The sequence below is a fragment of the Athene cunicularia genome (genome assembly GCF_003259725.1).
Source record: "Athene cunicularia isolate RWA chromosome 10 unlocalized genomic scaffold, athCun1 chr10_part1, whole genome shotgun sequence".
NCBI classification, from domain to species: Eukaryota; Metazoa; Chordata; class Aves; order Strigiformes; family Strigidae; genus Athene; species Athene cunicularia.
Window position 1 is genome coordinate 10,246,583 of NW_020799112.1, and position 13,620 is coordinate 10,260,202.

The window sequence follows — 13,620 nt, forward strand, 5'->3', positions numbered from 1 at the left end:
TTCTGCCACCATCTTCATACACTGGTAATAAAGACAAACCCTAGATCTCTCGTCAGCCTGATTCCTTTCTCGTTCTCATTTGCCACGTGGCTGCACAGACACTGGTGCTGACACAAGGGAGGTCAGCTGAGGAGTGGTGAAGACGAGGCACAAGACTGCTTCTGGTTAATGCCAGTTATGTGATTATAGGACTGCAACAAAAAGTTAAGCGTACACAAAATTAAAAACACAGTAAAAATGGGGCTTTTTGCATACATCTGATGGAGTAATGTGAAGCTACCTTGAAACAGATGTATGAAAAATGTAGTTTTGAATCAAACACAAAATGAGTCTTCTATATAAATCAGTGTTTATTTGTGAGTTTGTATGAATTTCTTCAAAATTTGGTTGGTTGCCTGTGTCATAATAATGGTAAGAGTTGCTGAAATCACAATCTAGTATATGCTGTAGCATACAGTTTATGGTGGATTACCTGTTTCTTTCTGAGTTTCTACCGATTGCATGGAGTTTCTTTTCATATGAAAGTGTGTATTATGTAGAACTCCTACACTTTTAGATTGTATGTTTAATCAATTCATAAAACTGACAACTTTTTAAAATATTAAAAACATTTTTCTGTATTTGTAGTATATGGAAAAACTTTAACACTTTTTTCATCAGAAACCTTACATAACATTTTGTATTTGGAAGCGAAGAAAATGGATGTGAAGAAAATAGCTAAACTTAATGACTCTCCTCGATACTCAGATGTGAATTTCTTTTTCTTTTTTTGCAAATCACCAGTGCTAGTCTCTGAGGTATAGTGCTATTTCCAGCCAGTGTCAGAAGCATGATTGTATAATGGTATTGTGATACCCAAGCATCAATATTTCTACTTTACAAATTAAAAACAAAACAACAACAACAACAACAAAAAAAACAACCAAACTCCATGTAATTTTTCAGTCTCACAAACCAAGCTTGTAGTCTGAAAGATAATCTAGCCTGCCGTTTTGGTTGTCACTAGTAAAAAAATAGGTTTTGAAGGTCAGAATATCCCTGTAGGGTTTGGGTGCTGGGGTTTTTCTGCTGTTGTGCCATTTTTATATAATTTCTCTTACAGGCAATGATGTTGCCTTCAGGTAAGGCAATTTAAGCTTATTTCTACTAAATCAGTATTTTTCTTTTCCTCTAGACACATTTCCCATTTCATGCATAAAGTTCCTTTTCCATCCCCTCAGAGGCCAAGAATTCTAGTTCAGGTAAGTGTAAATTTCTTCTTAATAGCCATGTCATAAGTGAAGACAAAATAGCTGTGGAATAGTTTAGTAAAGGAAAATGTAATTTTTATGTTCAAATTATTTTTTGTGTAGGATTCTTTTCCTAAATTCATACACTTAATTTTTACAGTTTTCTCACTGTTCTATTTCCAGTTTAGTTAAGGACTTCAGTGAGATATTCCAAGAAACTGTTCAGTGAGCTTAGAACTTGATTTCTTTTATTTTTCAGTAAATGAAAATTAATGAAAAACTACTCAAAGTCAGCATCCTGTTTGACTTTTGCAATAGCTTTTGAACTGTTTTCTTGCTACTGTATGAAGGTTGAGTGTAAAGTAAATAAATAAAATTAAAACCAGATGTGAAGCATATATTCACGATTACCCATTTTCCCGAAGGGTTTTTTGCTGTCCTCTACATAATGGATAGCTCTTACTGAAAACTGCAAGAGCCACACACGTTCAACAGAGGCACACTCTATCAAATATGACCCTTATTCTATCCTACCTGCAAGACCTACCATATTTTACTCTGAGTGAAATGGTGTATTTCCACAATTAGGTTACCTGTTATTTGAAATTTCAAAATTTCAGCCATATAACTGTTGGTAGGAGAGAGGAAATCCCTATCTGAAAGATTTAAGTGAAGCATTATTAAATCTTCTTTTTTGTTGTTTGTTTTTTGTTTTTTGTTTTTTTTTTTTTCTCCTAAGAGGCAAAACAGGCAGAGACGTGTTAAAATTTTACTGCTGAGAAAAGGCAGCTCTATTCTGGTTGTAGTCGTTACACCAATCCTGTGGTTTTGAACAAATTGTTACAAAAATGATCTTACTCTGTTACACGTGTATGAAATAAAATATGGAGAGCACTGTGCAGTTTTCAGTCTTAATGTAGTAGCCCTTATGCTGGTGAAGTCTTTCAGAGTAAATTCAATCTTGGGTTATGTCTTTATAGAATGTATTCAATGTAGAGTATTTGGATATCTAAAGAAGTGGCATTTATTACTGTTACTGAAAAGGGGTTGAAGAACACTTATACTGAAACTTTATCTGATGCTTCTGTCGCTTTTATTATGATTTTAAAGATCAAGTGAAAATCCAGTATTTTTACATCTTGGGATTTTTTTGTATTCACATTCAGTGAAATATTTGTGCTAGGGAAGACTAAACACACATTTACAGAGAACTGTAAGTGAGTTTAGAGAAAAACATTTAATTGTTCTAGTCTGAATTTTGGGGGAACTCTGTCAAAGTATATATGGGGGTATATCCTGATACAAAGTCTGAGGACCTAGATTTAAGTGATGACCTTATTTTCAAAATGCTGTATGCATCAAGTTAGTACAACTTCAGTAGCTGATGGTACAGATGGAGAACATGCTGCTTTTGAAGTAGGCAGTGGTAGCTGAGGTCTGTGAATAAGTACTTCCTTCCAGCTGCTTTCAGGGACTTTTGAGTTGTTTGACTGCACTGAATAAAATCACAGGTGATTGTACCTAAGATGCTTTCCCAAAAATAGTGTGGGAAGTGCCTGTACTCTTGAAAATTACAAGCTTTTAGGATTCCATTTCATTGAAGAAATAGTAATTTCTCTCTGAAGCTTGTTAATGTAAAAAACATGGTAGTCATCTGCTAAATAATTAGTATAGCAAATCCTTCTGAATAAGTGTTGCTGTAGAATGCCTTGCAAATGCCTATATGCTTTCTGAAAATGAGACCTGATATATTTTAATAACTATATGTATGCCAGTCTGGATGTGTAACCCATTCTTAGATCCTTCTTGGTATCTGTTACAAGTGAGAGAGAACATGACATGTGTCTGACTTAAGTTTCAAAGAAATTATAGCCATTAGTAAAATACTCAGGAACGTTCAAGTGCTACTGTTGATAGATTTTTCTGATCTGAAGTCTGCTAGACTCTGTTCTCCATGTCCGACATCCCCCTATGACACAGATGTTCCTGTTCTAATGATGTTTTCACAACCTGCAGACTTCAGGAGTGTGTCGAGTAATATAGTTCTCCCTCTGAAGAATGGCAGCAGTAAGTGCCCCTTCTGCTGAAGGGAGACATGCACTTTGAATAGGTGCTTGATTTTGTTTATCTACTTTTGCTGAAACACAAAAGTCATGGGATATTAGACTGATGCTTCCTTTCTGAGGGTAGTTTATGAAGGTTACCTGAGGCTGAAAAATTGGGGTCTCTGAATTCTGTCACTGAACAAGGTAATGGTGGTGGTTGTCGTCACAGGGTGACTTACTTGAAGACAAATGTAACATGTAGAGTGGTGTGGCCATCCTCATTTGTCACTGAAGCTAAATGTAACATCAGTCTTCAAAAGTTCTGTGATATACAATATGCAAGGAAGCAGAAGTGCAGACTCTTGTTGATGTCGTACATTTTGTGTCTGTCCAGGCGCAGTGTTAGGTGACTTAGTGCTTCAACATTTGTATTTTTAATTCATCTGATCTTCTGACTGCAGTGCGGTCTAAGGTGAAACATACTCAGGAAATTTTACTAAAAGTGGTTGGAACTTGCACCTTAGTTGTACAAGTTGCTGTGACTTGCTGAACTACTACTGCAACTGGTATGTGCGCTTTTGTATGATAGAAAATGCGTGAGCGTTTAGCAAGGAGGATTAAGCAAACTGGTATCTTGTTACCTTGGATTACTATGGCTGAAAACATCGGCTGACCTTTGCTAAATTAATAGTGTATCTGTATTCTTGTACTCATTTGAGTACTAGGCATGCTGAATATATGAATGATTTCTCTTGACGTCATATCACTGTAAGAAAGAAATGTGAATTAAGAAGATCTGTCTTGCATTTTCAACTAATGCAAATTTTAAGGATTCTATCCAAGCTAGGCTGAGCCGTTTCTATCAGCTAAAAGTCTAATTCTCATGTCTTCTGAAGAAAGTATTACTTTGTTATGACCTGCCATCTTTCCCTTTCACGCATTTTATCAAACTATTTGCCCCTAAACTCAAAAAGAATCTCCCCCTTGCTCCTGAAACCTGTGTTTGAACTATGGATCTTCCCTTAAAATACAGAAGGTTTAATTTTTCAGCAGTTAATATATTCAATTTTTGCAGTATTAGCTAGTTTAAATTCCCCTTTATGAATATGCAATGTATGCAATTCTGACTAAGAAAGGAAGAGTGTGCTTTGCCTGGCTTTTACTAATAGATACCAATACACAGCACTGCATGCCACTTCTTAACAGTGCTGCACAACTGGGCTATATATGGTTCAGCTTAGTTTAAATTTTGGTTTTAGGTGTTCTTTGCTATAGTTGTGTAATTTCTAATACAAAAATTTCCAAAGTTCAGAATAAAAAGAATGTATTTTAAAATCTTCCAGCTATCTCCACATGATAACCTGATTCTTAGCCAACCTGTGTCATCACCCCTTCCACTGAGGCAAGTAGCAGTATTTTCTGTTTAATTGTGAAATGTATTCTGACTTACATTGTGGAAAAGATTTGGTACTTTGAATTGTATTTGTACAAATTAATGTACCTATTCTGGTGCCTTTTGGGAGCTAGTGTGTCTGAAGTTTATTTATGTGATTAGACCTGACAATGAACAATATCTGTGTTTTCAAATAATTTTAGTGGTTCTTGAGGCAGAATATAGACTGTTAGATCCTCTTTTTAGGAGTTGGTACCTGGCTTCCAAGGTAATGCAAGGTAACTGAAGGAGTTCCGTAACTGTCTTAAATTTCATGTCTCTGTGCAGGAGAATGATTAAAGCAATGTATGTTTTCTGCCTGTAAATTGCTTCTCAAAAAGAAAATTCATCATGCGTGTGTCCTCTCAGAAAGAAAAATCATCATGCGTGTGTCCTGAAAATAGTCTAGACTGATTGAAGAGTCTCAAGGAATCATGGTTACTATTGGAAAGTAACAATTCTTCACTAAACAGTGAAGTCACCAAGTAATCTACCTTGTAATCTCTTTAAAAGAAAGATTTGCAGATCTAAGTTTGTAAAATCCTACTTTAGAATCTTGTTTTCCATTTTGTTGTTGAATATTTCTTTCTTTTTTTTGGTCCCTTGTAACTCACCAGTGTGTTTATATTCTGTAACAGTGGAGGCAAGTTTTCTACACTACTTCAGAATTTAGGACCTGAAAATGCAGTAACTCTACTTGTATTTGCTGTGACGGAACATAAAATTCTCATCCATTCATTGCGACCTTCTGTCCTTACTAGTGTGACAGAGGCATTAGTCTCTGTAAGTAACGTTCTTTTAATGATACACATGTAAGTGGAAAAAAGAATGGGGTTTAGATAAAATCTAAAATTAGTAGTAGAGCTTATAGGCCTAAAGGTTATTTAAAATAAAAATAAAGATCATCAGAGAGAAAAGTTTATGTTGCTAATGATACCCCACAAAGAAGAGAAAGAGTAACTCTTGTTGGTTCTTTGTGTGTAAATATTGTAAATAAGCATGTTGTTTGGTCATCACAATGCACTAAATAGGAGTTCCTGATTTTCTCAAATAGCACTGCATTCTCTCTTGCAGAAGAATTTTAAATGCATGTTATTTTTCTGCCTGTCTTCACTAAGCATTGTTTTGCTACCTCTACTATATGCCGTCTGTTATACTGAAGAGGCTTTTTCCTACAAATTACACACATTGAATTTTAGATAAATCAGTGCATTTTTTATTTAATAATCTGCATCTAGATTTTCAGTAGTAATTATCTGCCACATTAAATAATTTTGAAGTGGCAGTTAGTGAAGTGTGGCTTATACTTGCATAGACTATATTATTATACATGTTTAACCTATGTTTCTGTCTCTCTAAGATGATATTTCCCTTCCACTGGCCTTGCCCATATATTCCTCTCTGTCCCTTGGCACTGGCAGATGTGTTAAGTGCACCATGCCCATTCATAGTGGGAATTGATTCAAGATACTTTGATCTCTATGACCCTCCACCAGACGTTAGCTGTGTTGACCTAGATACCAATACAATTTCTCAGTAAGTATTTATTAACAACTTTTTCCATGTTAATTTTTTAGCTTCCTGTTTTCAAAGGCAAAACCTGGCTTTTTGGCAAAACTTTGGGAAGTTTTGTTTGTTTTAAACTTCTGAACTCCCTAATACATCATCCTTCTTGAAATGAGCATGCCAGAAATTTTATCTCATGTTCAGCATGGCAGAGTGGAGGTGCAGTCCTCATGGAACATTATTGCCTTTTATTCTGTTACATTAAAATCTTACTGCACACATTGGCACATTTCCTGGATTAACCATATTGTGTCTCACTTCATTGTCCCTGGAGAATAGTCATTTTCGTTTTTCATGATCATCTTCCTTAGTGTTGAAGAAATTCTAGTACCTTCACAGGGGCATCTGCTTGAAAATTATAACAATTAAATTGTACTCCATATCAGTATGAAGTATAGGAACTTCATGTTGAGAATTAGAGATGTGAACTTTCATGGATGAGAGAGTCTTTATTAAGACTTAGGATCATGCCATCATTAACAAACTGAAATAACAGTATTATAGTATTTCTCCTTCCAAACCCTACAGTGTACTACATTTTTCTGTAATTCTATCTAGTATCTGAAATACTAGTAAGGGACAACTGTTCACTGTTAAAATCATCAGGAAACAATCCATATTATGATATTCAAAACTATTTATTTCTTTGTGATGATGTGATACAAAAATAGACAAGAGGGTAAATTCAAGATTCTAAAACACAAAATTAAAACAGTATTTCAGAACTAAATTTTTCTTTCAGTATAATGTTTAATATAATCAGTATATACTTTGTGTAACTTCTCAAAGTCTTTGGTCGGTGTTCTTTTGTATCATCCTCCTGTTGGTAGCAGTTTTTCAGCATTACTATGCCTAAAACCTTTTTCTTCCTAAATTTTCTTATTTGTGGGTTTATTTTGCTTCAGTAGCTGTGTGTGGATTTAGAGAAGGTTTCATGTAAGTGTTTGTAAAGAAAAGGGTTTTTTATGCATTTTATGCTGATACCAAGTTGCATAGTAATTCTGTTACGAAGTTTTTAGAAACTAGTTCAAATTAGGCTGCAATGACTTCAGGTTTGGGTTTGTTAATTTTTGGTTAAAAGGGACATTTGTGTTTTTCTTCTGCTATTTGTCTAATTAGCTACATATTAATGGAAAATAATTTATTTCCAGTTATTTCTGTTTTCATTCTACTGTTAGCTGTTTTTCTATGCATTTTCTTAGGACAGATTAATTCAGTTTCATCACACGGGAAAAAACTGTCAAAACAAATGTTTACAGGTTTTGCAACTTTGAACAATTGGTTCTTGAGGTTTGCTGGTGCCCTCTGTTGACAAAGAACGTTGTAACTATTTCATCATGATAATACAGTTAAATCCAAATCTATATGCATTAAACACAAAGTAGTTATCAAGTTGATTTCAAGTTACTATGAGCATTCTAGTCATTATCTCCATCCTGGTTTAAGTAATTACAGCTCAGAACATAGCATGTGTGGTGGCTGCTTGTGCAATGGCAGGTGCTTAATACTATTAATCCATCTTTCATGAGTTCTAAGTGGATTGATTTCAGTGCTAAAGACTGGCTGCATAATCATCATCCTGAAATATGGGGCATTGGTTTGGATGTCTGTGATCAAATCTCCATATAGTAAATCAAGTTTGACTTTGTTTCAATCCTTCTTAGTTCTGTTTTAATGGAGCAAATTGTTCAATACACTTCACTGTTCTCCCGTTTCTCTGGTGGGATATAAAAAAATCCTTTGAATACAGTGCTATATACGCACGTATTCCAGCGTATACTCATACTTTTTTCTTTTCCGCTTCCAGAACTGGAGATAAGAAAACGATTGCATGGAAGATCTTACCAAAGAAACCATGTAAAAATCTGATGAACACTTTAAGTAATTTATATCAGCAACTGGCAGAATGTGAGTGGGAAAGTTCATAGTAAGATTTACATTGGATATAGTGTGCCACATTAACAGATAAATATAGCTAATTAAAAATGTTCTTATAGCTAATTAAATATGTTAACACTAAACATAATGTTTTTATACAGAACAGGAAAATCTGTGCTTTTAAATCCAGAGATTAGAACCCATGTAGGGGCTTCTGGGATGGAGGAGAGATAGATAGATAGATAGATAGATAGACAGACAGACAGACAGACAGACAGACATATATAATGTATAAAGGAGGTGCTCGATCTTACCCTTGTACCAAAAAAAGTGCAGAGCTTTTATAAGAAGCAAATAGTAAAGCAAAGAGTAGGCCAGGACCTAATAAAGACCGTTGTTTTGTCTTCAAAGCCGGGTTAAGTCTTGAGATAACTTTGACAGTACTTTACCTTAAAATTTTAAGATGGAAATAACAAATGTTTTATAAACATTGGGGTTTAAAATGTATAGCTCAATTACAGGACACTTCTAAGAAAAAGTTGGTTGTTGATAGAATCTTGAAATATTGCAGAGCAAGTTATATTGAACCTTGATGTGAGAAAGCAGGGAAATGAATAGGGGTGATGTTTAGTGAAATTCTTTAAACCAAAACATTTGGAATTATAAATGTAGTCCAAGTCAGCTGATGTACTTGGGTGTCACAGCTAATAGACTTTGTGAAGGAGGAAGAAAGTCCATCAGCGCTCTGACATTACCTGTCTGCTTAGAAAATGATTTTCATAAACATTGAAGGGAACCTTAAGGAGCAGTAACACAATTGTAAAATCAAGTTGCAGTGACAGAGACAGCAAGTGGTTAAGATTTAAATCAGAGTTTGAAAAGGATGGGATTGATTAACACTGCATGTTTGAGAAATACATACCTGGAAAGCATATTGCATGAGATCTTTGTAATTTAGGGCACTTTTTTTTTAAAGGCTGTTTACACCCTTTTGGCTATTGAGGTCACTAGAATTAAATCATGTCCCAATTAGAATGTACAGAAAGTGAATTTGACTGGTGTGTGCTGCACAAGAAAATGTGTGTAGATGATAAAAATTGTCTGTTGGTTCAAAATTTTGATGTATTTTACTGTGAGAATTTCTTTAGAAAAATTTTTAAACCTTATGTTCTCTATATAAAAAGAGTGGTGCTGATCTTTAAGCAAGTTATAATAAGAATTTAACATGGTATCAATATGAGGTTGACTATAATTATATTATGTGGAAGGACAGCAGTGAAGCCATCTTTCACTTGAGACATCATTAGAACCATACTTTGTGTGTGTGTAGCAGTGAAGTCTTAGCTAGAGTTATGATGGCTTTAAAATGTTGATACAAGTATCTACTTTAAGAATAGGGATTTTGCTAGATCTTTTTTAAAAAAATGCTTGCTTTCTCTCTATATCAGTGTTTTGCATTGTGATGTGTTTTGATGGCTTCACTTTGTATCTGAGTGGTGTTTTTCTTTCTGTGTGCATAGATACTTAATATGTATGTTCCACTTTTTGGGAATGCTTCGAAATGAAAGACACTGTGGTGGTAAAAAAAAAAAAAAAAAAAAAAAAAAAAACACATCCCATCTATGTATTTGTCCCTAAAACATGCTTCTTCAATCAGCTCTTGTAAAAATTTGACATGTTTTTATAAACAGTATTCTTTGAGGGTTTTTTTTTAAGCTTTGTCCATACTTGTTCTCTCTGTTGCTGTAGTAACTAATGTGCTGAAGAAGTAAATGTGTCTTGGTTTTGGCATTATTCGGAGATACATGAGTTGTATAAGGTCAAGCTGAATCCATTGTCGCATGCCATGATTGAGTTTAATTGCATATATTTTGATCTGTTCCAAATTTAATGGAGCTCAATAATCAGTGAATCTAGTAGGATAAAGAGAATTTTTTTATCAATATTGGAAAAAAAATATCTGAAACGTTATAATATTGTTTTTGTTCACAGTGCAACAGCGACCAAGAGAAGATGCATTAATGGAATTAGCAATGAATGACTACGATTTTAATTCTGGGAAGAAATTGCATCTGTTAGATTTGGAGATCCAGGAAGCATTCCTGTGTTTCATGGCCTCAATACTTAAAGGTTACAGGTCTTATCTCAGGCCAATAACAGAGGCACCCTCTGAAACAGCCACAGATGCAAGTTCTCTCTTTGAGCTACAAGGTGAAGAGTCACTTGTTTTATGTATATTTATTTTTTTCGATTCTCTGTCATTTAAAAAATAAAAATATTTGCAGTGTTAGTGTTGTGAATTATGTTAGAAATGTAAGTGCACAAGAAATTGCATAGTAGTGACAAAGATTACAGAAAGGTTATTGCTCATTAGTAGAATATATGCTGACTTTTTGGTGAGGGCTTTTTGTTTTAGGCATTCTTACATGCTTCGAATTTCATTTCATAGGTTTCCTCAAAAGTCGAGATCGTTCACATCAGAAGTTCTACACGCTGATGACCAAAACTCAAATGTTTATTCGCTTCATTGAAGAGTGTTCTTTTGTTAGTGATAAGGACGCAAGCCTTGCATTTTTTGATGACTGTGTAGATAAAGTAAGTATGTCTTCGTATGAATATAGGTTTTTTAAACTTCTGCTGTTATTTATATTAACTGATATAGTGCGAGAAGAATATATTTGAAGTGCAAGTTTATTTCTCTTTTTTCTTTTGCTTCCTTTTTTCTACCCACTGGAACTTTCCATTTTCCTTTTTTGGGCTTTGTTTCATTTTCTGCTTCAGATTCTTCAAAGTGTAAATATAATATTCTATGAACAAATTAAAAGTGCTAATTTTCACATGTATGCAAGCTCCTGAAATACTGGTACATAGTAGGAATTGTTAATATTCTGGCTGTAAAGTAGCAACTTTGAGCTTCTTCATCAGAAAATTATATTTCTTAGATAAGACTACAAGCATTTTTATAGCTTGTGTAATACTTCATGCACCCATTTAGGAATGGGGTTGATAAGCAGCACACTAATAAATGTAAGGCAGTCTTAGTATTTTTTTTTAATCATAAATATAAGGTTCTTTGACCTTTTTTAAACAATGTGCTTAAAAACAGTTCTTGCTAATAGTAATTCTCTAGTTACTATTAGAGAATTTTTAGAAGGCTTGTACTAAAAGTAAATAATTAAAATGAATCTCTGACAATTCTCCTTTCATTCATACTGCTGTCACTTGCTTTCCCCAATTCAAAACTAGCTTGCTGATGTAACTATTTTAAATATAGTGCTTGTATTGATACTCCTCTCTTGGATAAGAATATTTTGCAATGACCTTGTATCAAATATTGATGGATATGAAATGTATAGGTTTCTTAAAGTCAGCAAAGTTTATCATGTCGTGTCATGTATAAGCTGGAAAGGTTGACATTTTGTGGGGGTTCTGTTTACTGTGGTGTTTGTGTTGCAGTAAAGGATCACCTTGCTATCTGCTGCTGTGCTATTCTCCCGTTTGTAATGAGAAGGAAGGGCAATTGTTAAGGATTATGTGACAAGGAGAGTGAAAGGGCAACATGATCTCAATAGGTGTTTTTCTTGAAACAAGCTTAGAACTTCTGCTGCACTGGAGCTCACAGAGTGTTGAATTTCCCAGTTCGAAGTGGATTTCCCTTTTAGTCTTTTCTGGAAGTATCACTCAGATTTGTAAAAAATCCTACCGTACTTATAAGAAAGGTCCACATTAGTATAGTTTTGAGCACTGTGAAGACCTAGTTTAGAAAACAGTATATTTTAGGTATATTAGCTTTTGAAAACTCACTGTATTTCCAAAGAGGATCTACCGAACTGTTTTGAGGCTGCTTGAATTTTTTTCACTTTAGTTTTTGTTTTTAGAAGAATGGAACTGAAACCCACAATCTTATATCCCTCTTTGATTCTATTGTAACATGAAAGAAATTTTTATTAATATTATAAGAAATTCCACATGTACTTGTCATCTTAATGGCTACCTGTAACACTCTGTTCTGGGACACTGTTTCAGTAATGCACAGTTGTCTAGGATTGCCTGTAAAGTAGGTCACCTGCTGTTTGTTCCACAGGAATTAATACTGAAGACTATGAAAACTGCTATTTATAGTTTCTATTTATGGCTATTTCTGCTATGAAAGTGCAGAAGAGCTGAAAACAGTTGTTTTGAAAACAAATCTGAAAGCAGTTAAGTTTGAGAGAAATATAAAAGCATGGTCTAATGGTATTTAATGCTCTATGTCTTTTGTTAGTCTCAATATTTTATTAGTAGCAGTTCTCAAAAGTATGCTTCTCAGTTCTACAGCATGAGCTGCAGGTATGTGTGGGTTGAAAATAGATTTAATTACAAACGTTTCTGTAATGTTCACTCAATTATCCTATAGTTCAGTTAAAAAGCCTTCAACATGTAGTGTTTGCTTTGTTCTATGCCAGTTAGTGTTTAAAAACGGAATATACATAGCCCAGTGTCTAAACACTGTTGAGCAGTACTTAGTTTCCATTGTATTACAGGTTAGTTCTCTGACTAATTTTAAATAGGATTTTTATTCAAAATGCAATGGCTATGTAAGTGTCAAATTCTATCTGTTCTATTTAATTTTATAGCATGGTTTATGAGGGCACTGAAGTTGATGCCCTAACTAACATTATCTTGCCTGGGAATTCAAACAATTCTTCTGAAAAAGTAATACATAGGTTGCTGATGCTACTGTGAGACTGCACATAATCTGTGGAACTGCTGGAGCTTTCACCTTTTCTAAAAGGTTAAGTAACCACTTGTACAGCTGAAGCAGAGCCTCATCTGTTCTAATAGTGCTAGTTATTTTGCTAGTTGAGGCTGTGGGCAGATTCTTTCCACTATAAGAAAATGCTCCTGACTGTGCCATGAGAATAAATTTTATGGAAAACATTTGTGCTTCTCCAGCTTCTATTTCTGTCAGTGAGGATTTTATTCAGTTTTGTTAATGGGAAAACTACTTCTATGCCACTAATTGTGAGGAAACTGAGGCACAGGAATTGCTATGCATTTAAGATTTGTCATAGCTTTAGAATTTCTTGTGAAACTAGGTTTTCACTGACATGAGGGAGTGAGTTCCTTTGTAAGGTTTCTTTGAATGATATTTGCTTCATCTTCTCTTTCCTGCTTCTCTTTCTTGATTTCTCTTATTTCTGATAGTATGCTTAACAGTAACATACAAAGTCAAAATATTGAAGTGTACTAAGGAATGCTATATGAACTAGAGCTTTAGGCAAGATGCTCTACTTTGACTAGATACCAGATTTGAATGATTCCAATAAAGTGAATATCTATTTATGTATTAATGTCTTTCACTAGGTGAACCGGTACCTGAAAAGGTATGTGTGAAAGAGTGATATCATGGGTTGAAAGATGTTACAACACTTTCTTATGGTTAGTTATAAACCACTGGGTTGAGACAAGTTTTATGTACTTGTACTTT

General features: G+C 34.3%; 1 protein-coding gene across 3 annotated transcripts in view; it reads left to right on the top strand.

Moving 5' to 3' along the window:
• DENND4A (DENN domain containing 4A) overlaps nt 1–13,620 on the top strand; it is a 56,333-nt gene that overhangs the window by 21,405 nt on the left and 21,308 nt on the right. For all 3 annotated transcript variants that reach the window (XM_026855594.1, XM_026855596.1, XM_026855595.1), the window contains exons 8-14: nt 1,175–1,241; nt 4,618–4,676; nt 5,345–5,489; nt 6,067–6,242; nt 8,080–8,180; nt 10,143–10,361; nt 10,600–10,745. In XM_026855594.1, coding sequence (XP_026711395.1) covers nt 1,175–1,241; nt 4,618–4,676; nt 5,345–5,489; nt 6,067–6,242; nt 8,080–8,180; nt 10,143–10,361; nt 10,600–10,745 — 913 coding nt within the window. The remainder of the gene's footprint in view (nt 1–1,174; nt 1,242–4,617; nt 4,677–5,344; nt 5,490–6,066; nt 6,243–8,079; nt 8,181–10,142; nt 10,362–10,599; nt 10,746–13,620) is intronic.